The sequence below is a fragment of the Erpetoichthys calabaricus genome, chromosome 10 (genome assembly GCF_900747795.2).
Source record: "Erpetoichthys calabaricus chromosome 10, fErpCal1.3, whole genome shotgun sequence".
In the NCBI taxonomy this organism is placed as follows: Eukaryota; Metazoa; Chordata; class Cladistia; order Polypteriformes; family Polypteridae; genus Erpetoichthys; species Erpetoichthys calabaricus.
The window spans coordinates 20960838-20986097 of record NC_041403.2 but is presented as its reverse complement, the minus strand read 5'-3'; the positions used below and the strand labels follow the sequence as shown (position 1 = coordinate 20986097).

The following is a 25260-nucleotide window of genomic DNA, read 5'->3' as shown; positions in this document are numbered from 1 at the left end:
TTACGGATGATGGAGGCCACTGTGCTCATTGGGACCTTCAAAGCAGCAGAAATTTTTCTGTAATCTTCCCCAGATTTGTGCCTCGAGACAATCCTGTCTCGGAGGTCTATAGACAATTCCTTTGACTTCATGCTTGGTTTGTGCTCTGACATGAACTGTCAACTGTGGGACCTTATATAGACAGGTGTGTACCTTTCCAAATCATTGTCCAATAAACTGAATTTACCACAGGTGGACTCCAACTAAGCTGCAGAAACGTCTCAAGGATGATCAGGGGAAACAGGATGCACCTGAGCTCAATTTTGAGCTTCATGGCAAAGGCTGTGAATACTTATGTACATGTGCTTTCTCAATTTTTTTATTTTTAATAAATTTGCAAAAACCTCAAGTAAAGTTTTTTCACGTTGTCATTAATTTTTTATTAAAACTAAGGGGCTTTGCTCACTTCGCTTGCCAACCCCCGGGCCGGCACTATGTGCTAGCCACTTTGCGGTTCTGCTGCTCGCGTATGGGGGTGCGGATGTACAATTTAAACAGATTGTTATTTTCATGAGAATAGTTACATATGCATAATAGAACTAACTATTTTACATTCTAGTGAGCAATTAACTATATTAAAAATAGTAAAACATAATAATTTGAAAGTAAATTATGTCTCATGTTGCGTTCAAGTTTTTCATTGTGTTATACGATTTTGTTCTGTTTGGCTTTGAAATTAACATGCAAATATGTTTTAAACTTACACTTTTACTGTAAAACTTCAGTAAAAACAATTTTTTTTATTAGGTTTTTGTCAATATCGCATTAAATTTTGATTCTGTGTTTGGACTTACATCATGACAATGCAACGTATGATTGCCCGTGAGAGAATTTCGTTTCTTTCTCTCTAATAAATAAACCGACTTTTTCTAATGTTTGTCTCTCTGATTTGTTAATTGTCTTTGCAAAGTCTATTCTAACGGGAAACGGTTAATGTTTTAATATGAATGGTATATCAAGATCTCCTTTGTTGTCTAATGTTATCCGGGGAAGATGTACTACATTACATTTCTTGGATACATCTTTCTTTCAACAGTAATTTGGCCGGTGGAGGACCGGATGGTGTTAACGGTTGTAGATATTCTTCGTGATATTGTAAGTTGATGTTTTCATCTTCTGCACCATCACCACCAACTGTTTCAGCATAGTCTATTGATACGCATCTAATCAATTTCATGTGTAACCGATTGACAGTTTTTACGTTAATTCATTTGACTTCATCGTTTCTCGGTGCTAGGATTGCCAGTGTACTCATTTCTTCTGTTGATATCCCTTCGGGATGAAATTCATCAATAAGATTTGGACATAATATGTCTTCTTTAATTGGGAAATTAAAGTGAGGAAAACTTAAAAATTTACAAGAGCTGAGACGCCAGGAAATGTCTGTCAAAAGCATTCACTCGAATGAGATGAGAGTGGACTGTGTGCGTGTTTGAATATGGTTGGGAGCAGGGCACGACTTGAAACAATCTGATGTCAAAGTCTCGTCTTGTGGAACTTGAAAAAAATCTTTTCAAAAAAGTCTCATCTCATTGCAGGATTTTTTTAATATAATAGAGTGACAGATCTCAAAAGAAATGTAAAAGAAAAAGGAGGCCAGCAAATCCAGGTCCTTCTACCTGTAACAGAATCTTCATTTACCAGTGAAATCTGTGTAAAGTTCATAGAAATAACCAAACAAATGAATTTCCTGTTTTGAAGTCTAAAAGAAGGCCTTACAAAAATAAAACTCAGTTATTTGTAGGTTTGTGCGGGGCCTCTGAGACAAAGATTCTGTTCATTGTGCTCTTGTGGGATGGATCAAGCTGTCACTTCTGCATCTGGTCCTGTTTATTGCAGCCTGAAAGTGATTTTAGCACAATGATGACTTCATTCCCGCTGATTCATATGTAACACTCCCTTTTGTTTTTACTAATACCATTCTCATTAGATTTTGTGGATGTACGTCATACTATGAATTCCTAATCTAAGAGTGTTTATCTACCTTTTTTTTTTTTTTGTACGCTTGTTAATGACTTTTGCTGTTTCCAAAAACCCTGTGTGGGTGAGGCTGACCTCACTATGTGTCATTGGTTTATTTTAATTTGTAATGGAGTCGCTATTATTTATGTGCTCATAATGCATTTTGAAAGTCATTTCAGCATGGCTGTTTTTGTCCCAGCTTAATTTTGAAGCATCCAGAAGTGTTTTCTGAGTGAACTATTACAGAAGGAAATCATAAGACAAATTATGACCCAAATTCCTTGGTAAAAAGTACCAAAGTTCAGAATTTATGGTCACGTACTCTAGTTATTTTTTTAAACATATTTTTCCTTGTTGCATTCCTGTCTTCTTGCCTGCTTCTCATTACAGGATATAAATGTTTGTTACTATATACAGATTTTAAAGTGGAGCGTTTCACAGTTGAGGCGGAGCAAAGCCTTTGGGCTCAATTAGGAAGTATTCCAGGAAGTGTTTGACCTTCGCAGGGCATCTTTCACCAATTGCAGTTTCTGCATGTACCAGGAAATTCTGGTGAGGGTTCAGTGGATCGATTCTTGTGTATTTTATGGCCTTCTTTCAATAAAAGTTTTCAGGTTCAAGGACCTAGCCCAGACATATTGTGTAAAAGCCAGAAAACAGTCCAGGGTGGGAAGACAAAACATCACATTTACAATTAGTCATTTAGTTATAAAAAACAAATATATTATCTCAGTCCTAAAATTAGAGTTGAGATTAAAGTAAGTACCTGCAGATGTAAATGTCATTACTTTTTTAACATGCTTAATCCAGACCAGGGTCGTGTGTTGCACTGGAGCCTATCCTAGTGGGCATAGAGCATAAGGCTGGAACAAACCCTGGACAGGGCATCAGTGCGAAAACAAACACACACACACACACACACACAGATCAATTTAGAGTCACTGATTTACCCAACCTACATGTATTTGTATGGTGGAAGAAAACTGGAGCACTCAAAGGAACCCATACAGAAAAGGGGAGAAAATGCAAAGTAAACACACAGTAAGGACATGAAATGCGAACTCTGGTCTTCTTACTGCGGCCCAGATATACAGTGTATCCAGAAAGTATTCACAGCGCATCACTTTTTCCACATTTTGTTATGTTACACCTTATTCCAAAATGGATTAAATTCATTTTGGGAGACTAGTCAGGATAAAGGGAAAGATGACTGCAGCAATGTACAGAGACATCCTGGATGAAAACCTGCTCCAGAGCGCTCTTGACCTCAGACTGGGGCGACGGTTCATCTTTCAGCAGGACAATGACCCTAAGCACACAGCCAAGCTATCAAAGGAGTGGGACAACTCTGTGAATGTCCTTGAGTGGCCTATCCAGAGCCCAGACTTGAATCCGATTGAACATCTCTGGAGAGATCTTAAAATGGCTGTGCACCGACGCTTCCCATCCAACCTGATGGAGCTTGAGAGGTGTTGCAAAGAGGAATGGGCGAAACTGGCCAAGGATAGGTGTGCCAAGCTTGTGGCATCATATTCAAAAAGACTTGAGGCTGTAATTGCTGCCAAAGGTGCATCGACAAAGTATTGAGCAAAGGCTGTGAATACTTATGTACATGTGATTTCTCATTTTTTTTATTTTTAATAAATTTGCAAAAATTTAAAGTAAACTTTTTTCACATTGTCATTATGGGGTGTTGTGTGTAGAATTCTGAGGAAAAAAATGAATTTAATCCATTTTGGAATAAGGCTGTAACATAACAAAATGTGGAAAAAGTGATGCGCTGTGAATACTTTCCGGATGCACTGTACATGTATTTAGGCCTTTCTATCCATTTGTTAGTTTTCTCAACTTGTTTTACCAAATTGTAGTTTATGAAGGACCAGAGCCTATCCCAGCAGCATCAGGTGCAAGACAGGAACCACCACTGGATGCTAGGCCGGTGTGCCACCCTGCAAGTCACACCCACGCACAGACCAGTGTGGAAATATGTAGGGAATCAAAAAGATTGATCCAGTCTTCAGCAGGAACTGAGATACAGTGTATATAAAAAGTATTCACCTCCTGGGAAGTTTTCATATTTTACTGTTATACAATGTTGAATCACAGTGGATTTAATTTGGCTTTTTTGATATTGATTAATAGAAAAAAGATTTTTTAATGTAAAAACAGAAAGTGGTCTAAGTATTCACTCTTTTTAAAATGATGCCTGATTTTAGAAGTCAAGTAAGGATCACTTGTTTCTTGTCAAGGGGTTTCAGTTGATTATAGTGTAAATAGATTAGATTAGAACTTTATTTGTTCTCTGTGGGAAATTTTGATTTTTACAGAAGCTCAATAAATCAGTAAATAATATTGTAACATAAACATAAGAATTACTAAAAAGAAAGAAGACTTCTGAATTGCCTCAGATAAAAAAGAGCAGTCACAGTCCTAGTGAGACATTACAAAGATGTATTACTGTAATCACAAACGAGCCCCAGTAGTGTTTCTTGACACTGTTCTCTTGAATAATTCCTTGGCTGATAGGCCTCAATGCTAATGTGACAGATGTGCAACATTGTTCATAACAGCCATCAATTTTGCCTTCATTCGTTCCACTTCTACTTACCGAATTACTTACTTATTGGACCAAAAGAGCATCTCGTAACTGAGCTTACCTTCTTAATCAGCTTGTTAATTTGTTGGGTCTCTTTAGAAGTGATGTTATCAGCTGAGCACACCACAGTGTAGAGAATCGCATTGGCCATTGCAGAGTTGTAGAACATGTAGAGGATGGCTGGTCACAGTTGTAAATAATCTTGAGTGTTTTTTCTATGTTGAGCTCTCTGAAACATGGCTTTATCACTCAAGCACATCAGTGCACAAAACAACAGTACAAAACAAAAGAATATTTACGTAATACATACCAAAATATCATATCTGAATAATGTTTCCCATATTGAGGATTACCTCTCACTATCACCTTTGTTTCCTCAAGGAGTTCTGTGAATACCTTTGTCTCTGCCCTTTCAGACCAAACCATTTTAAAATTAATTAAACAATTACTGTATATAACTTTAATGAGAAGACAAAACAAAACTCCCAATCAGCACTTTAATATAACAACAAATACAGGTTTATTCCATCTTGATACTTAAATAACTGGTTTAAATTGCAACCAAAGAAAGCCGCAAGGATTTAGATTTCTTTTGTAAATTTCTTTTCCCCCTTAATAACTAATGGTTTATCCCATTTATGGGTGACCACATAGGCGCCAACTCCATACAGTCATGTGAAAAGCCAGCCTAAACTCTTAAGCCCTGCTTTGACCCCCGGAGTGCAAATGTGCAAATGGGCCGTGAAAAGAAATGCAAACAAACCCAGAAGTGTGAATGCTCCCACTACAAATGGTATATGCACATTTTGATTAACATTCTGTGTGCAGAGATAACTGAAAGTTGTATTCCAACACATTAAATATACAAATAAAACATGGAACTGGAAAGAAAACAGTGTTCAAGTTGAAATTCAAAAATTTAATAAACACAAATCCACTAATACAATACAATACAATACAATTTATTTTTGTATAGCCCAAAATCACACAAGAAGTGCTGCAATGGGCTTTAACAGGCCCTGCCTCTTGACAGCCCCCCAGCCTTGACTCTCTAAGAAGACAAGGAAAAACTCCCAAAAAAAACCTTGTAGGGAAAAAAATAGAAGAAACCTCGGGAAAGCCAGTTCAAAAGAGAGACCCCTTTCCAGGTAGGTTGGGCGTCCAGTGGGTGTCAGAAAGAAGGGGGTCAATACAATACAATACAATACAATACATAGAACAGAACAAATCCTCAATACAGTATAAAAATAAAATTTTACAAGTACGGACCAGAATTTAACAGAAGATGATATCCCATAATATGAATTGGATTTATTTAGAGTCCTGGAGACCTCAACCATCAAGCTGCCTCCCCCATTTGGCCATTCCACAGCTGAAACATTTCTTGGCCAGCCAATCCGATGAAAGGACCCCTCTACCCCATGATTCCTGCGATCCTCCATCAGGGATGATGGCAAAACAACTTGGCAGGTGGGCCGTGGCACCAAGTGCCACGTTTGAGTACCGAGAAGAGAAACAGAATAGGTGAGAGTTAGTAACAAATTATAACTATCATGTTACTTATGTTTTAGTGCTAATGACTAACAACAGAGATGCAGTCTCTACAGTTAATCAGCAGCTCTAGTCAGGGTGTGCTAAACTGAAGTAGTGAGTCTTCAGCCAGGATTTAAAAGCTGAAACCGAAGGGGCATCTCTTATAGTAGCAGGCAGACCATTCCACAGTTTAGGATCGCTGTAACTAAAAGCTCGACCTCCCACTGTTATTTTATTAATCCTTGGAATCATAAGCAGACTGGCATCTTGAGATCTTAATGTGCACTCTGGTTTGTAAGTCATGTTAAGTTCAGACAAATAAGCCGGACCTCGGCCATTTAATGCTTTATATGTTTAAAGGAGGACTTTGAAATCTGCCCTAAACTTAACTGGGAGCCAGTGTAAGGCTTTAAGAACTGGAGTTATGTGTTCGTACTTTCTTGTTCTTGTACTAATTCTTGCAGGAGCATTTTGGATTAACTGGAGGCTGTATAAAGAATAGTTTGGGCATCCAGTGAACACCGCATTGCAGTAGTCAATCCTAATAGAAATAAATGCATGAATTAATTTCTCAGAATCCTGTTTATTTAGAAAGCGCCTTAATTTTCCAACATTTTTAAAATGGAAGAAACCTGATTTGGACAACTTTGTAATATACGCTTTAAATGACATACTAGAGTCAAAGATAACTCCTAGATTGCAGGCTGATTCAGTAAAATTAATGGTGATTCCAACTGAGTTAAGTAATGACAAAATATTGTTGTGATCAGCGTCATTCCCTCCAACAATTAACATCTCTGTTTTATTGGTGTTTAAAGACAAGTAGTTCTCATCCATCCACTCCTTTAATTCACTAACACAACTAATTAAAGATAACATCGAAGAAACTTCATTTGATCTAAATGAAAGGTATCACTGGGTGTCATCTGCATATGATGTGATAATGTTAGCTATATCTCACATCTGCACCCGATGATATAAAGCCAGGTACCTTCTTTAGGAAATTGCTTTTAATTTAAGGTGTATTTGATAACTGCATTTTCTGTCACAATCTCACTACCCACATTAAAGGAATGCAGTCTCCTACGAAAAAAAAGAGTCTCCTCTGCCTTTTCTTAAATAGTGTCTCTGTGTCACAAGACCAGTCCAACTGGTCATTGATATGGCCCTCCACATTGATATGTATCCACTCCCTGAATAAATGCACCTGAATCTGGGGATTTGCAGAGATGCATTGAATCCCTAAATAATCTTAGCAACCAGAAATATCCCACAAGCCTTCAAATGCTGCAAACAGTAAAATTAGACACCCAAAATAATACTAATAATAATACATTTTATTTATATTTTAAATTAGAAGAAAATCCCTCTGTTATGCAGAGATTTTTATAAGCAAGAGACATGAGTACTGTCTGTCAAGATTTGCGTCAGATGACAGATTATCATTGGGTGTAGCTACGGCTGTTGAATGATTATGGGTAATTTTGATTTTAAAATCTTTTTTTCCACATAGGCAAGGAGACACATGACGTCAGAAATCACACATTTGTTAAGTTAGGTTTGGAATTGTTTTTATGACTGAGTGTTCCAGCCGAAGTCGGGCCAAATCTGCGGGGCACAGGGGAGCACTTGGCTTTTAATGCATTCTGGATGGTCTTTGTTTGAATGCTGGTTAAAGATCTTTTCTTTAGACATTATTTTCTACTACTCTTGGTTATAAGTATGTGTATTCCAAGCGGGTTTATTTTGGATTCCTGCCAAGATCATTTTTAAATTCCTAATTTTCCCTGTGGCTTCAGTCATACGATAGCGTAGTTAAATTAACCTTGCTAATTTAAGTGGGCAGTTGAGCTTAAAACCTTTTAACTTCATGGTTGTTTCCAATGGCTTATTGAATTGCCAGTGCATTTCAATTGTTAGGTGTACTTTGAAAAGAATTTTATGCCTTCATTGTTTTCTTTTTTTTTTGTTTTTAGGACTACTGCAGATTTCCCAGAGCAAGGTGTCAGTTCTCCTTTTAGCTGGTGGGCAGGGCACCAGGCTTGGAGTTTCCTATCCTAAAGGAATGTATGATGTTGGACTGCCATCTCATAAAACCCTCTTTCAAATCCAAGCAGAACGTATTTTAAAACTGGAGTCCTTGGCGAAAGAACGATTTAAGAAAAAATGCTGCATTCCATGGTAAGGAATTAAATTACAGAAAGGATCTACGAGGATGCGGATCACTCATCCATTACCCCCATAATGTTCTTATTTCATTTGTGCTGCCAAATATCTCTCTGTTATAAAAAAAAAATCCTGGAAGGAGACGAGATGTGATTTTCTTGGAGCCGGGGCCGGAAATAAAGGACAAAGAGTAGATGACAAAGTAGGACGTCGTAAAGAATTCAAAAATGTTGGCACGGTACACATGCAGAGCAGGTTAGAGATAATGGAAGTATGAAAATTTGAAAGTCTCAAAAAAAGGATAGTAAATATCGCATTAGCGCAAACAAATGGAAATTATTACTCGGTGAAATAACGGAACAGCGAAAAGAGATCAAATATATTGTTCGGATTTAAACTTTAAGTCGGAGACTTGTAGATCGTCTAATTCGTGTTGCCAGCAAGAATTAAAAGATAACAAGATAACGTTGGCGCGGTATGAAGTCCCGTGAGACGGAGACTTTTAATATGAGATTCTTTCAAGTCACTCCCTACTTACAACTATTTTCAAACAAGACCATGGTCATCTAACTTCAGTTGTGTGAATGCTTTTGTCAGACACACTTCCTGCACTCTCAGCTCTTATAAATTTTATCAGGACAATAATTTTATACGTTCTAGATGACACGTCAACGACAAAGCAAAGAAGAAAGAGCATGGACAAACATTCGAAAAAGTCATTTTATTTATTAGAGAGAAAGAAACAATATTCACTCACATTGCGTTGTCACAATGTAAGTCCAAATACGGAATCAAAATTCAATGCGATCTTGAAGAAAAGTTAATTCCAAATATTGTTTTTACTAAAGTTTTAAAGTAAAAGTGAAAATAATGCATATGTAACAATTCCCATGAAAATAAAAATCTCTTTAAATTGTATATCCAGTAACCCAAACCAGGGGTAGGCGAGGAAAGCGAACAGGGGGCGTAGCCCCCTAGTCAATATATATAGTTGAGCCAGTGGAAATAGTTATCCTTGGTAACAACTTTCTTTCCAGGTAGTGCACATGGATTGCCAACAAGTAATAGAGATATACTGATTCGAATATAATAAAAATAATAATTATTATTATTATTATACAAATGTACAGATTCAAATAACATCTTGCTACATCCCTATTTACTGTGCAGGTTAATTAATCTAAATTAGTGTAACAAATATTGCATATAAATAAACACAGATTTCTCTCAACCGATAGGCAAGTTTGAAAATGGAAGACCGGGTAAGGGTTTGGTACTGATGCTTCACAGCTCCAGAGTCCTAGTGATAAACCCAGCTCTGTCAATGTCTAGATTTACCCAGTCATAAGCACAATTCATTTTATTGGCCAGATACACTAATGCGTCTTGATTGAGTTGATGCAACATACATGAACAACACAGAATACAAAAGAAGATAAAATATAAAATAGTAAAACATGATGCAGCAAACAAGGACAATACAATATAGATAGTAGGATTAAAATGGTCAGTCAGTCTAGTGTGCTGGTATACAGTACATAGATACTAAGTAGAATCTCAGACCTGATTAGTCAGAGTACCTGCACTTGTTGAGGTGACGTGTTGTTTCAGCTTTCACTTCACAAAGACATTTACAGGAGGAACAGGTGATGACCTGGGTGAGTCGGATCAGCAATGATCTTTGTGGCCCTCTTCCTTACCCTGGATTCATATAGGACTTCAATGTGTGGTAAGTTAAGCCTATGATCCTTTCACAGGCTTTGGTGATATGTTGCAGATTGGCCTTAGCCTGAACAGAGGCAGCACTAAACCAGACACTTATATATGAGGTCAGAATGGCCTCTGTATGATGGCTGTGCAAAATTGTACTTATATTGCTTGAGGGAGATTGAATTTCCTCAGCCGATGCAAAAAGAACATTTTCTGATGGGCTTTCTTAATAATGCATGTGATATTATTGTCTCACTTAAGATTCTGTGACAGAACGGTGCCCAGAAACTAAGTGATTCTGTCATCCCAACAGCTCAGTCATTTATAGCAAGTGATAGGTGAGCAAGTGACTGTTTACTGAAACCTATGATCATCTCCTGAGTTTTTTGAAAGTTAAGGTCAGATTTTTCCACCTCTTATCTGTATATGGACTTAGAATTTTTGAAATGAGGACTATTAGTGTTATGTAATTTGCAAATTTAAGAAGTTTGACAGACAAATTGCCAGAGGTACAGTCGTTTGTATCAAGTGAGAAGGGTAGTGGGGAAAGAACACATCCCTGCGGAGCACCAGTACTGAGGTTTAATGGGTCAGACAAGTGTGTTCAACCACATGTACTCTTTCCTATCTGTAAGAAAGTCTGTGGTCCAATAGTAGATTGAAGTAGGCAGATTGAACTGGTGAGTTTCTTATCTAGGAACTCTGGGATGATTGTATTGAAAGCAGAGCTAAAGTCCACAAAAAAGATCCTCACATATGCCCTGGCTTATCAAGGTGTTGGTAACTCAAGCTCAGACCTAAATTCACTGCATCATCCACTGACCGGTTGGCTCTGTATACAAATTGAGATGGGCCCAGAAAGACTTTTGTGGCATTTTTGAGGTAATTCAGAATAAGGTGTTCAAAGGTCTTCATTACCACAGAAGTTAAAGCTACTGGTCTGTAGTCATTTAGGCCTGTGACCTTTTATTTTATTTTTTAAAATTTTTTTTTGCTACTGGAACGATGATGGAGGTCTTGAAGCGGGCAAGAACAGACTGGTTGAAAATGTCTGCAAATATTGTAGACAACTGGTCTGCGCAGTGCCTGAGTGTGGAAAGGGAAATAAAGGCTGGGCCTACATCATTTTAAATATTTTGCTTTTTGAATAAGCTGCAGACGTCTTTTGCAGTGATGACAGGAAGGCAAAACTGAGAAGAAGAGGAGTGTAGAGTAGCGACAGTGAAACCATCAGGTAGATTTATGTCCCATTGTCTTTGAAAGCGGTTTTGCATTGCCTCTTATCTTTGTGAGGTTTTCCTCTGGGTACACCGGTTTCCCATTGGTCACCTTCTAAACTGGCCTGGCATGTGTAAGTATGGGTATCAGTGTCTGCCTAGTTGTGCCCTCTTATGGACCGGTGTCCTGTCCAAGTTTGATTTATTTTTGCTGGCACCCTGCATCTCTCAGTTAGATAGACGTGTTTGAAATTGGGTAGCTGAATAATCTTCACTGAAAACTAGCAAGCATTGGATATAAAATATAGGAAAAAAATGTCACAATTTCCACTGACTGTTTATGAAAAACATTGCCGTAAGGACTGGGTGTTGTAATATGAATAAAATTAAATAGCTCTCCTTTAAAACCTGGTAACCTATTTCACCAGCAGTTGTGTATCACCTTCAGTAATGCTGCAAAGCTTTAGTACAGTAATTTATTCATACAGATTACTCAAATACTTTTTAAATATAATAGATGGCACCGGAGTTTGTTTTATGTAGTGCATTTCATAAGACTGTAAGGAATTTTTTTTTTGTGAAAACATGCCGTTTATCCCAATATAAATCAACAGGTCCTATTTAGTTATTTTGTGTTGAACAGAACTTTGTGATTTAAAGATTTCTAAGGTGTTACAGTACAACAAACTTACTAAGGAACATGTTTTATGAGTTTTAGTTTTTAGCTTTGTTTAAGGGAAAACTTTTTCAGCATGCATTTGCCATGGGCATAAATTGCTGGACCATCCATCCATCCATTTTCCAACCCAAAATATGCAAAATACATCCTATAATACTGCATGTCTGTAAATTTCAGCAATATTGTATCATTAAGTGGAGAAAAATACTTATGGAATTGGTTAAGTATTGTTTATTTATAAAGCTTTGTAAAATGTTGTTTTTACTTTTGACTTTATAGAGTTAGTTACTGTATGCCTATCAGTGGCAAAACCCTTAACTAAGTACTGCAACAATCTATAAAAAGTCCAAGTCAAGTTCAGAATGTTTTATTGTCATTTAAGTTCCTTTGTTCAAGTGTGTATAAAACATTAAACTATCAATAATTGGGTAAATCTGCAGTACTTTCATGTTTTGTTTCATTATTACATTGAAATGTGATCAGTTTAGTCAGTGTTGTAACAAACACCTTTCAGTCAAATGTCATTTATTTTTCCTTAACAATAATTTATTATGTATAGTGTCTTACTATAGTGAGCCCAAAACATGTTGTGATTATAGAGAAAGGGCCATTTTTATCTCTAATTTAAAGCACAGATCGGTTAAGTTCAATATAATTGAATTTATTCTTATCCACTTATGAGTCCAAAATACTATATAATCATTTCAAATAGAATATGGAATAAATAAATGTGTGTTAAACAGAAAAGAGAATGTTAAAAAAAGGAGGAGAGATGCTAAAATAGGAGAACCTGTCGGAATGATAACCACCTCAGTGAGAGATCTTAGTTTTTGATTTTTAATACATTTGAAAACCTTTTTAAAAGCAAAAGGCAAAAGACAATCATAAAGGGTCGGGACAGCAAAGGTTTAATTGGCAAGGCTGAAACGTTGTAGGTTTTCAACACTGCCTCCTTCTGGTATAGTTGAATCCAAGGGCATATGAGGTGAGCATTTTGGACAAGAGGTCGGTGTACTGTAATGTCATAGCTAGTCCTGTCAGGGATCCCCTGATCTGAAGGCAAATGAAGAAAAGGTGTAAGCAACAACACAAACCCACTGATATTACAGAAGCCATGAAGATGCCCCTACCCTTGCATGCCTGACTATATATATATATATATATATATATATATATATATATATATATATATATATATATATATATATATATACATATATATATATACAGCCCACTCATCTTTGCAAAATTGTTGTAATTCAGCTTTATTTGAGGGTTTTCTAGCGATGAACCGCCTTTTTAAGGTCATGCAATAGCCTTTTTAAGGTCATGCCATAGCATCTCAATTGATTCAGGTCAGGACTTTGACTAGGCCACTCCAAAGTCTTCATTTTGTTTTTCTTCAGCCATTCAGAGGTGGATTTGCTGGTGTGTTTTGGGTCATTGTCCTGTTGCAGCACCCAAGATTGCTTCAGCTTGAGTTGACGAACAGATGGCCGGACATTCTCCTTCAGGATTTTTTGGTAGACAGTAGAATTCATGGTTCCATCTATCACAGCAAGCCTTCCAGGTCCTGAAGCAGCAAAACAACCCCAGACCATCACACTACCACCACCATATTTTACTGTTGGTATGATGTTCTTTTTCTGAAATGCTGTGTTCCTTTTACGCCAGATGTAACGGGGACATTTGCCTTCCAAAAAGTTCAACTTTTGTCTCATCAGTCCACAAGGTATTTTCCCAAAAGTCTTGGCAATCATTGAGATGTTTCTTAGCAAAATTGAGACGAGCCCTAATGTTCTTTTTGTTTAACAGTGGTTTGCGTCTTGGAAATCTGCCATGCAGGCCGTTTTTGCCCAGTCTCTTTCTTATGGTGGAGTCGTGAACACTGACCTTAATTGAGGCCAGTGAGGCCTGCAGTTCTTTAGACGTTGTCCTGGGGTCTTTTGTGACCTCTCGGATGGGTCGTCTCTGCGCTCTTGGGGTAATTTTGGTCGGCCGGCCTCTCCTGGGAAGGTTCACCACTATTCCATGTTTTTGCCATTTTGTGGATAATGGCTCTCACTGTGGTTCGCTGGAGTCCCAAAGCTTTAGAAATGGCTTTATAACCTTTACCAGACTGATAGATCTCAATTACTTCTGTTCTCATTTGTTCCTGAATTTCTTTGGATCTTGGCATGATGTCTAGCTTTTGAGGTGCTTTTGGTCTACTTCTCTGTGTCAGGTAGCTCCTATTTAAGTGATTTCTTGTTGAAACAGGTGTGGCAGTAATCAGGCCTATATATATATATATATATATATATATATATATATATATATATATATCTAAAAAATATTGTAGACATGGGCCGGACAGGCATTCCAGCCGGAAAGAAAACAGGAAGCAGACCCGGAAGGAAGAGATGGATGGACGGCCCCTGTAAAAGAAGAGATATCGCTGGGGAGTTTTTATTCCTTCAGCACGCTAGATGGCAGCAGTCCCAGATATCCACGCCCAGTGGGAAGCCAGCAGGGCATGCCGGGAAATGTAGTCCAGCAGGGCAGCCCTGCTGGGGTCGCTGGGTGCTACGAGAGGGTGCAGCAGGGAGACAAGCTCCCTATTATAATGGACTTTCAATGTTACCCGGAAGTGCTTCCATCGGGCAATCGCTCTGGCACAAGAAGTACTCTTGGGTCCGTAGTAAAAGGGACCGCACTCTCTTATCCAGGTGAGTTGGAGCTGGGAGGTAGAGAGGCAACACTTGACTGGATGAGGGCAGTGCGGTAGTGGGAGAATTATTGTAGAGAGAGAGAGAGAGAGGAACCAGTGTTTTTGTGCTTGTTGTGACATATATGAAGGGAATTTGGTTAATAAACCAACCTTTATTTGCACCTGGGACTGTGGTTGTGTGTTTGTGTCGGAGTTTGGGCGGGCTGACCCCCGGGTTTCCATCACAGTGTGTATGTGTGTTTGTGTGTGTATATTGTAGTACCTGCCAAATAATACCAAGAGTACACGACAAGTGTTTCGCCCTATTTGGGGCTCATCAGGTGTATATACTTTTGCTTACCCTTGGGGGGGATCAAAAATAGACGTCAACACCTGAGGTCTTGTGTCAGGGCGGCTGGTTCGCTTTCTTGACAGGGTGTACATCGGAGTATTACATGCATAGGTCTGATCACAATCTGATATTTGGGTGGTTACCTACCACGTAACGTTTGTGGTTGGTTGACCAGTCGGCAGACATCCGCCATGTTCCTCTCAGTTGCGAGAAGCTGCTCATGGATATGTGATACAGTACCTGTCAAATAATACCAAGAGTTAGTGAATCCAAGTTGGGGCTTGTACTGACATGGTTATGTCATTTTTAAAGCCTAGTGCCTTACACCCTTGACCACAGTGTCTGCGTTACATTTTCATTTTGTTTCTTTAGCTGGTGAGGTTTTTTTTTCTTTTACGTTTTTTTTAAATTGATGTGTTTAAAACAATAACCCATTCATAGACTAATTTTGGCTTTTTTTAATTTTTCAGGTACATCATGACTAGTGGTCGGACAATGGAGTCTACCAAAGAATTTTTTGAACAGCACGGTTACTTTGGTTTGAACAAAAACAATGTTATATTCTTTCAGCAAGGCATGTTACCAGCCATGACATTTGAAGGAAAACTAATTTTGGAAAGAAAAGGAAAAGTTTCCATGGCACCTGGTAAGAACGATGGATTTTTTTAATTACATTTTTCTTCTATCAGGTGTCTATTTCTGGAAGAAATTAATGCCTTTTTGACAATAGCTGAATCTGAGTATATTACATTTATATTTAATTTCTGTACTCGTGCTGAAGAATAAATTATTCAAGTTGACTATTAGTCTATTAACTTCAAATAAATGGAAGCACCTTGCTAGTCTGAGAAACGTGGGCATTATGTTTACTTAAAAAAATCACAAAAATGTTTTAAAAAAAAAGGAGTGTAAAAATCCATTCTTCCATTTTCCTTTTTCTTTTAATTTTATTACAATCAAATAGCATTCCATTCAAATAGTTTTACAAAAGAAGGTTCAAAAAGAATCAATCCCCATCTCTGAGAAACAGACCTAGGCCAGCAGAGTAAAATGTAAAGCTAGTAAAAATAAGTAAATAGATAAATTAATAAATAAATTAATAAAGATAAATGGAGTAAAAGAGGGGAGAGAACCTGCTTCCTCAATTTAAATGCTTATTCTAAAATGTTATTGATTAGATCCTGCCAGGTTTTGAAAACGTTTTGTTACAGATCCTCTAAGTACAACTTTGATTTTTTTCCAGTTTCAAGTAGCATATAACATCAGTTACCTGCTGACTTAGAATAGGAGAATTAGGATTCTTCCAGTTGACCAAGATAAGTCTACATGCCAATAGTGAAGTAAAGGCCTTTACAGTTTGTTTGTCCTTCTCCACTTTAAGCCCCTCTGTGAGCCCACCAAACAATAGCTGTTAGTGGATTAGGAGGGATTGTGGCACCAAGGCTGTCTGAAAGGCATTTAAAGATTTTGGTCCTAAATGGCCCAGTGAGGCCTGAACTTGATTCACAGGTTGGATCTTGCCCTGGAAACATTTTGGACAATGTTAAATGAGAGAGATGCAATCGATATATAATTTTGAGTGAATAATTCTATGCTTTGTGCATTGCTACTTTCCACTCCTTTTCTGAAATACTGAGTGAGAGATCCTTTTCCCGCTGTCCTCTTGGATCTTTGAAAGGGAGGGACAGTAAAATGGTTTTATATATTACGAAAATGCTGTCTGAGTCCTCAAGACTGATCAATATCTTTTCTGGCACAGAGGTAGGTGGGAGGTGAGGAAAATCGGGCAGATTTTGTTTAACAAAGTTTCTAATTTGAAGGTAGTGAAATAAAAGTGCTGCTGTTCCAGGAGAAGTTTTGGTAGCTGGGAACTACCATTGGGACAGATTACATATGCAAAAAACTTCAACCACTGCAGAGTTCACCAGATGCCTTGTTACTAATTACCACCACACACAAGTCACAAACTGTATACAAGAGCAGCAAATAAGAAAAAAATAAAAATGAGGTAAAGCATTACTTTAACACTCAAATGACACATAAAACACTGCATTCAAATACAACATCACACTGTGTCAGTTAAACAAATAGAAGATATATTGGCATTCAAATGATAAGCGACATTTACAGGTTGGATAGATAGATAGATAGATAGATAGATAGATAGATAGATAGATAGATAGATAGATAGATAGATAGATAGATAGATAGATAGATAGATAGATAGATAGATACTTTATTAATCCCAAGGGGAAATTCACATTCTCCAGCAGCAGCATACTGATACAATAAACAATATTAAATTAAAGATTGATAATAATGCAGGTAAAAAAAACAGACAATAACTTTGTATAATGTTAAATGTTAATGTTTACCCCCCCTGGGTGGAATTGAAGAGTCGCATAGTTTGGGGGAGGAACGATCTCCTCAGTCTGTCAGTGAGCAGGACGGTGGCAGCAGTCTGTCGCTGAAGCTGCTCTTCTGTCTGGAGATGATACTATTTAGTGGATGCAGTGGATTCTCCATAATTGATAGGAGCCTGCTGAGCGCCCGTTGCTCTGCCACAGATGTTAAACTGTCCAGCTCCATGCCAACGATAGAGCCTGCCTTCCTCACCAGTTTGGCGTCTTTCTTCTTAATGCTGCCTCCCCAGCACACCACCGCGTAGAAGAGGGCGCTCGCCACAACCGTCTGATAGAACATCTGCAGCCTTCAAAAGAATAGGATTCAAAAGAATAGGAAGGCATAATCACTTCACTTTCTATCTGCTTTTCCTAGTCAGGGTCAGGGTGACAACATGGTAAGCAGGACAAAATACAAAGTCTGAAAAATCCAGTCAGACTCCATAAAAGTCCAGTAGAAGTACAGAGTAAGAACAGGGAAAATTGGTCTGCCTGTTTTGAGACCAGAAGTCTTTTCTTCAAGGTAAACTTCCAGTTTGTTAACAGTAATAAAAAGAAAGTGTTGCTCAACAGCTTTGTTATCAGAAATAAGCGAGATAAACTTTTTTTATGAGGTAGATGTGCTATATTAAGAGCCTACACAATATCCAATGCAAAGTGTGAAAAATCTATCTATCTATTGTTGTGAAAAACAATTTGCCCCTTCTTCATATCCTTTATTTTTGCTTACTTTTATAATGAATGGCTTCAGATATTTCAACAAAATATTAAATTAAATAATTAGATTTAAATTTTTCTACTTTATGTATTTGAGCAATAACATTATATAACACACATACTGCTTGTGTGTAAAGGTAATTGCTCCCTTAGTTACTTACTCAGAAAGTTGACCAAAGTTATTTGATAATCAAACTCAGATGTCTGAATACAGCCAGATGTGACTTTGGGCCGCCCTGTTGAATCGAAACCCCACCATATATTGACCCTTACTGTGACAGTGAAGTAGACACCAAGATGTTTGGAGAAGAACACTATACCTTGATCAAAGTTAATTCCAGAAGAGATGAGGAAAAAAGCTGTTGAAATGTATTAATTAGGAAAGGGCTACAAAGCCATTTCTAAGGTTTGGGACTCCTCTGCACCATAATGATAGCCATTATCTTCAAATTGAGGAGTTTTGGAGCAGAGGTGAATCTTTCCAAAAATGATGGACTACCAAATTACCCCACAGCAATGACTTAATTATAAAGAGAAAGAGGACCCCAGAGGAACATCCAAAGAACTACAGGCCTTTCTAGCCTCTGCTAAGGTCAGTGTTCATGACTTTGTGATAAGAAAGAAACCGAGTAAAGGTGCAATTCATGGTAGAATAGTAAGGCAGTAACCTCTCCTATCCAAGAGTAACATTAGTGTTCTTCTTGCATTTGCAAAGAAACACCTGGTTGATTCCTAAGCCTTTTAGAATAATCTTCTATGGACAGGTGAATCAAAAGTAGAAACCTTTAGATGACATAGGTTCTTCTGTGTCTGCTGTAAAGCTTAAAGAGCATTGAACAGTAAAACCGTAATACCTTCAGTAAAACATGGAGCTGGCAGAATGGTGGTCTGAAGATGCATTGCTGCCTCAAGACCCAAGTGTAGCCGCCAAAGTATAAGGCGAGTTCAAACATAGGTAAAACGCGTGCTGAAAGAAATCTCTCAGTCCAAAAGTTCATTTTAAAAATATTTAGTGAAAATTAAAATCTAATAATCCACACAAGAATAAAGAAAAAATTTGTTACACACGTAGAATAAAAGACAAAAAAAGGAAAAATGTGCCTTCTCTAAACTTAACTTTTCTTGAGAAACTTTAGTTATTTATGTACTTAAAAAGTTCTTTACTTCTTCTTCTATACTTAAAGATTCTTAACTTATTATATACTTAAAGATTCTTAACTTCTTCTTCTGTATGCTTTAAACGTACGGCGTGGCACTTAAATTAAGTGCGTTTGTCTTACATGTTACTTAACACTCACAAAAGGCACGTTGGCACGGGAGGCACGGTAGCCATGGTTTAAAACCTTGTGCCCTCTACACCTTACACATGGCAAGGCTAGTCACTAACTGAGAATAATGTTTAGTCAGAGCTATTAGAAATGGCTAGAATATACCAATTCAATTCTACTTATGGGGGTTATAGGAACCTCCCATAGATTATGCATTGTCATTTATTAAAACATTTATGAATCTTAAGTAACTAGGAAAATGACTCTTACACCATAGTCTTTAGCAGTGTTTTTTTAGGTGCATAACAGCATGTCTTTTAAGCTCGGCTGTTCAAATTATAAGCATACCACAATTAGAAGATCTAAGGTTACAATTTGGAATGTATGGGGACAGGGATTGGATAATATCAGACGGAGCGAGATTATTTAAGGCTTTATAAATCACAAACTAATATGGCTGAAATTTTTTTTTTTAATTGTTTGAGAAAAATATAATTAAAAAAACCCCACAACTTTAAAAATAAAAATAAATTAACAAACAATGAAGACTCACTAATGTGCTTGTCTTGCGGTCTTGTATTTATGTTATCATCCGCTAGAGTTTTAGAACCAGCCAACTCAGCAACAGGGGCGCGGTGGTGCTCAAACTTAGAGAATGCTGGCAGGCACCTCCAGTTTGCCTCTCTGGTGGTCGTTCTGAGTGTCAACTTGATAATAACATGCGTACAAAACCGCAAGATCACCCCCCCACCCTACCCAGAAGGGGGTGGGTTAGGGCTGATTTCACCCTACAGTATTTTAGTCGACCAATGAGAAACATGTTTGCTAAGTTTCATGAATCGCTCCAGCCATTCGGAAGTGATGCTGGAACATGCATAGGCCTACATACACACACACACATACATTGACTTTTTTATATATATATATATATATATATATATATATATATATATATATATATATATATATATATACAGATTAGTAATATTTTAAACTCATTTCTGAGTGAAATGGGTAACCATTGTAACAACACTAAAACTGGTGAAATGTGCAGAAATTTTCTTTTTCTACTTAAGATTCTGGCTGCTGCATTCTGTACTAGTTGCAACCAATTCTTTAAAGTTGTCAGCGTTTCTACAACTACAGGAATCAGTAGTTTGCTTATTGTTATGAAGAAGTGCTTCCTGGATTTTGTCTTCAGTATATTGAGTGTGTCAGGCTGTCTAGTGAATTATAACGTGTGAGCATAAAATCTCATGATTTATATTCAACAGATTTTATAATATGCGGTACATTTTATTTGCCCTCTTAGTTGCTTCTTTACATTAATTGTAAGATGAGATTTTGTATCTTATTAAACACCTACCTTATTTATAGAGGTTCCTTTCCTATTTTTTTTTGTCTTTGTGAGTTACTTTGGATTTGCCCACATTAAATTGTGGCACCCCTTCAGACAACAGAGGGATAGATGGGAATTACCTATAACTGTACAGGTTTAATTTGTTACCATGTTGAAGTATTAATCAACATTTCTTTTAAATTCTAACTCTTATCCTGAACTACATGAACAACAGTGGGCTGATATGAAAACAGCAAAGATTTCATGTCTTTGCGAAGATTAGTTGTGTATTTTAAGAAGCCATTAAGTAGTTTATTGATAATGAAATTGCACAGCATCTTATTTAATGGCATTACAAAAGTTACTCAAAGACAATACAATACAACTTATTTTTTGTATAGCACTCTTTACTGATTGCAGGCACAGAGTGCTGTGAACAGTTCTCAGTTAAAATACAAGGATAGATTTTACTAATTATAAAATACAGGCCTGGTACTCATACAAATGCAGATTTATTAAAATATACAGAGAACAAAATAGAAACTGATTAAAAATGAATAGAAACCAACAATATCTGTCTATTAATTGATGAACTGTGATCATTTGACAAAGGAGGAGATTAAAATAATAAAAGAGAAAGTTAAAGACAAAGTCACCGTCTGGCCGCCTACCCACTCCTAACTTTTCTATAGTGGAGTCTGTGCTGGCTGTTCAAGTCTTTTGATTTATTTATTTAGATTATAGCTTTTTCCCATATTATTAAAGTGGTTCTGTTTTTAATTCACAATTGTATGCTTTTAATGCATTCTGTACATATATTGCTAGTATAATATCATCATCATTCTTAAATCTATTTTGGGATTCATGGTGACTGGGGCTTAACCTACAAAGAAGGTAAGAACCCTGGACAGGGTGACATTACTGGGCCCACTGACACACATAGAATCACTCACACTGGGCAAACTCGGCATTGCCGATTAAGCTAAACAGCATTTCATGTCACCTCTTCTGGAAACCCATGTAGACACAAGTATACCCCACATGACCAACATTCAGGTGGAGGATTTGAATCTGGAATGCTACCATGCCACTTGATATAAATATGTATTTTTTTTTTAGATGGAAATGGTGGCCTTTATAGAGCCCTGGGATCTCAAAAGATTGTGGATGATATGGAGACCAGAGGGATCGGTTACATTCATGTGTACTGTGTGGACAATATCTTGGTGAAAGTAGCAGACCCCTCATTTATTGGATTTTGCATTAAGAAAAAAGCAGACTGCGGAGCAAAGGTGAGAGGTTTTATAAAAGTTAGCAATCCACAGATTCCCAGTTACTTGTTATTTTTTTAAATGTTGTGTATATATTATATTTTTTCTGAGTGGTGGTAGGTAACCAAAGTTTTTTTTTTTTTTTTTTTTTATTTGCCAAATAAGTAAAGCAACCTTTGTGTTACCAGGAATACATCATAGTCAGTGTTTACCGCACATTTAAAATTCAGTGGCAGGCAGTAGGTGCAAAATTTCCACTGCTGTTACAAAATTATATAAGCTATGAAAATCTCAAGCCATTCCTTATGCAGCAGTTAACACTTTTTAAAATTCATTTCATGAAAACGTCTCATTGAGAAGGCGGTTAGTTAATTAATTTGCTAGAGATTTTGTAAAACCATACTTTAGAGATTATGCTCACGGCCTACTTTAAATGTTTTGGCAGTCCACATAAAATCCATTTAATACCATACACTATTTAAATATATGTCTGTTTTCTATATATTGTCTGGTCCACTGTGCACTGTATGATTACATAGATGCCAACTTAACAACCACATTTCCTCATAATTCTCCCACACCAATAAAAAACGGTTATGCTATTTATTCATTACTAGCCAACCCCCTCGGCGCCTCCTGCATAGTAGTGAAACAGGACAGTGAGGAGGGCCCTGCCAGGCTCCCCACTCCTGACGTCACACTTCCCTCTCCCTTCGGCTTGCAGCTTCTGTCTCGGATTAGTGTGAATATATCGCTCCTGCAAGCGAACTATGATTCTAGAAAGGTCGCAAAATCAACCAGAATGTTCAACCAAATTATAGAAAGAAAAATGATCTAATTCCGTTAAGTAGTTCTCTCGTTCGTAAGCTAAGTGTAGGTAAGGAATGCCCAGAGGATGACGTGTGAGTGAGGGAGGGCACCACCCCCTCCCCTTGGCCCACTCCGTGTCTCTCGGATTAGCACAAATAAATAGGTTCCGCAAGTGAACTATTATACACAGCACAATGAGAGAAGTCGCAAAGTCAACCGGAATGTTCAAGCAAATTATAGGAAGAAACTCAATTTAAATCCGTTAAGTAATTTTCTCGTTCGTAAGTTTAAGTGGAGGTAAGGAACGCCCCGAAGGATGACGTGTGAGTGAGGAGGGCCCCACCCCCTCCCCTCGGCCCACTCTGTGTCTCTCAGAAAAGACAAAAGAAATCATTATAGATTTTAGGAAAATTTGATTGACAGAACATGCCTCAACTATGATGAGGAATAAACCAGTGGAAATAGTGTCCAGCTTTAAATTTTAGTGGTTAGCATTACAGGAGGTCTCTCTTGGTCTACTAGCACCTCCATTATAGTAAGGATAGCACAGAACCAATTTTACTATTTGAGGTGGCAGAGGAGAGTAAACCTGCCACAGAAGCTGCTGGTCAACTTCTACATGTGTGCTATCGAAGGCCTACTAACCTATTGTTTCACAGCATTGTACGACAGTTGTGCCAAATCTGAACAGGGAGCTCTTTAACGGGTTATTAAAACAGCACAGATAACCATAGGAACACAGCTTCCAGTAAGTGATGGCATTTTTAGATCACTCTGCTTGAAGAGGGCATTTAACATTAATAAAAAGCCAATTCACCCTATTAACCGTCTTCTTGATGTTCTGCTATCCAATAGGTATTATACAATTATTCATGCCCACACAAGCAGGCTTAGAAACAGTTTTTATCCAAGGGCCATCCTTCAATTTAATTCTAAATCTAGTAAGGTCATCATTTTAAAAAGAGTGAAATAATGAATTTCCTTTTTTTTTTTAGTTACAAAGTTTTTAAATATTTTAAGTGCAATAGCAATAAATATGGGATATGTGTGCAATATTTGACCATAAATTATGCAGTGAAGTATTATTATTACAAGTATTAAGTTATTTATTTCCTTAATTTTTTTGTGTATATTATATATTTGGCATTGACAATTTTGTTGTGAAAAAGCACAATGGCAATCAACTCTGATTTGATTTGATGTCTTCCGCAGTGTTAAAAAACAAAGAACTGCAAGGCCTTCTGTTATGCTAACACATGGTGGCGCCAAAGACTTCTTTTTCCTTTCATAAAAGAAATGTATGAGTAATGTGATTTATGGCCCTATTATTCTGCGTAGTTCTCTGTACCTGTCAAAGTAACCTTGAAATTATGTATGTAAACGGTGCTTTAAGTGTGCTTGTCAATTTGGTAGATTTGAGCAGAGGAATAGGTTATTTATTCTGTTAGTTATATGGCCATATGTCATTGCTATTGCAGAGGTGAAAGAGACAGTGATGAATACCTTTTGAAGCATGTGTGGTGTTCTCTTCTGTGTTTGCATTTTTTCTTTCTTTTGAGAACTTTAGCTTCTAACACTTTATAAGATGGGCTCCCAGCATGGGTTCAGGTCTCCAATTTGTGCATGTGTGTGTGCAGTACATTAAAATAGAAAATATTTTCAAGTGTTGGCTCTAAGACATGCTAGCCATGACCAGAATGAACTTGTAATTAGAACATGATAGGAACAACAGCAGTATATTTGTGTATTTTCAAGTGACACTACTTTTCCCTCTCATGTGAGAGATTAACATCCCGCTTTGCCTTTTTCTTCTTAACCAATGGACTCCAGTCAGTTTTAAGGAGAACACAAGGCTGGAACCATCCCTGGGCGGGATTCTACCCAACCACATATTTACATAATGTCCCTTTTTAAAATTTGACTTGATCACATTCACTTCTTGGGCACAGTGCCGACACGGTGGTTAGCAGCTATGTGAGTCACGTTATCAATGCTCCACTATCTGTGTGGAGTCTGCATGTTCTCTCTGTGCCTGAATGTTCTTTCTAGATACCCTTGCGTTCCCCTCACATCTTAAAGATGTGTTAGCTTAACTGCCGAGTCTAAACTAACCCTGTATAAGTGAGTGATTGAGTATGTTCCATAAATGACTGGCGTCTCATCGGGAGCTGGCTTCTTCTTCATGTCCTCAACATGCTGGACACTCTTTTGCTTCCCATGATGACTGCTTGCACACATCTTCATGAAGTCATTACTCCCTGACATATTTTCTTCAATCTGAAAAATCACCTGAAACAGGTGTTGGTTTAATTGTGACCAAAATCTGTAATATGCAGGATGAGGTTCAAGCACTCAAAAGACTTTTTCACATTTATTTTAAAGATTTTAAGAGATGATCAACACAAGACAAAATGTAAAGGGCAACTTTTGACCAGTGCTTTGAAAACACTAAACAAAAATAATACAACTTGAACAGCTTTGAGATATACTTCACTTTGGTTTGAAACTGG

At 37.4% G+C, this 25260-nt stretch overlaps 1 protein-coding gene across 3 annotated transcripts in view; it reads left to right on the top strand.

Moving 5' to 3' along the window:
• The window catches only part of uap1 (UDP-N-acetylglucosamine pyrophosphorylase 1), a 411004-nt gene that overhangs the window by 313761 nt on the left and 71983 nt on the right, over window positions 1–25260 (top strand). For all 3 annotated transcript variants that reach the window (XM_051932728.1, XM_028810995.2, XM_028810994.2), the window contains 3 exons: window positions 8107–8311; window positions 15414–15589; window positions 21789–21961. In XM_051932728.1, the coding sequence (XP_051788688.1) occupies window positions 8107–8311; window positions 15414–15589; window positions 21789–21961 (554 nt within the window). The remainder of the gene's footprint in view (window positions 1–8106; window positions 8312–15413; window positions 15590–21788; window positions 21962–25260) is intronic.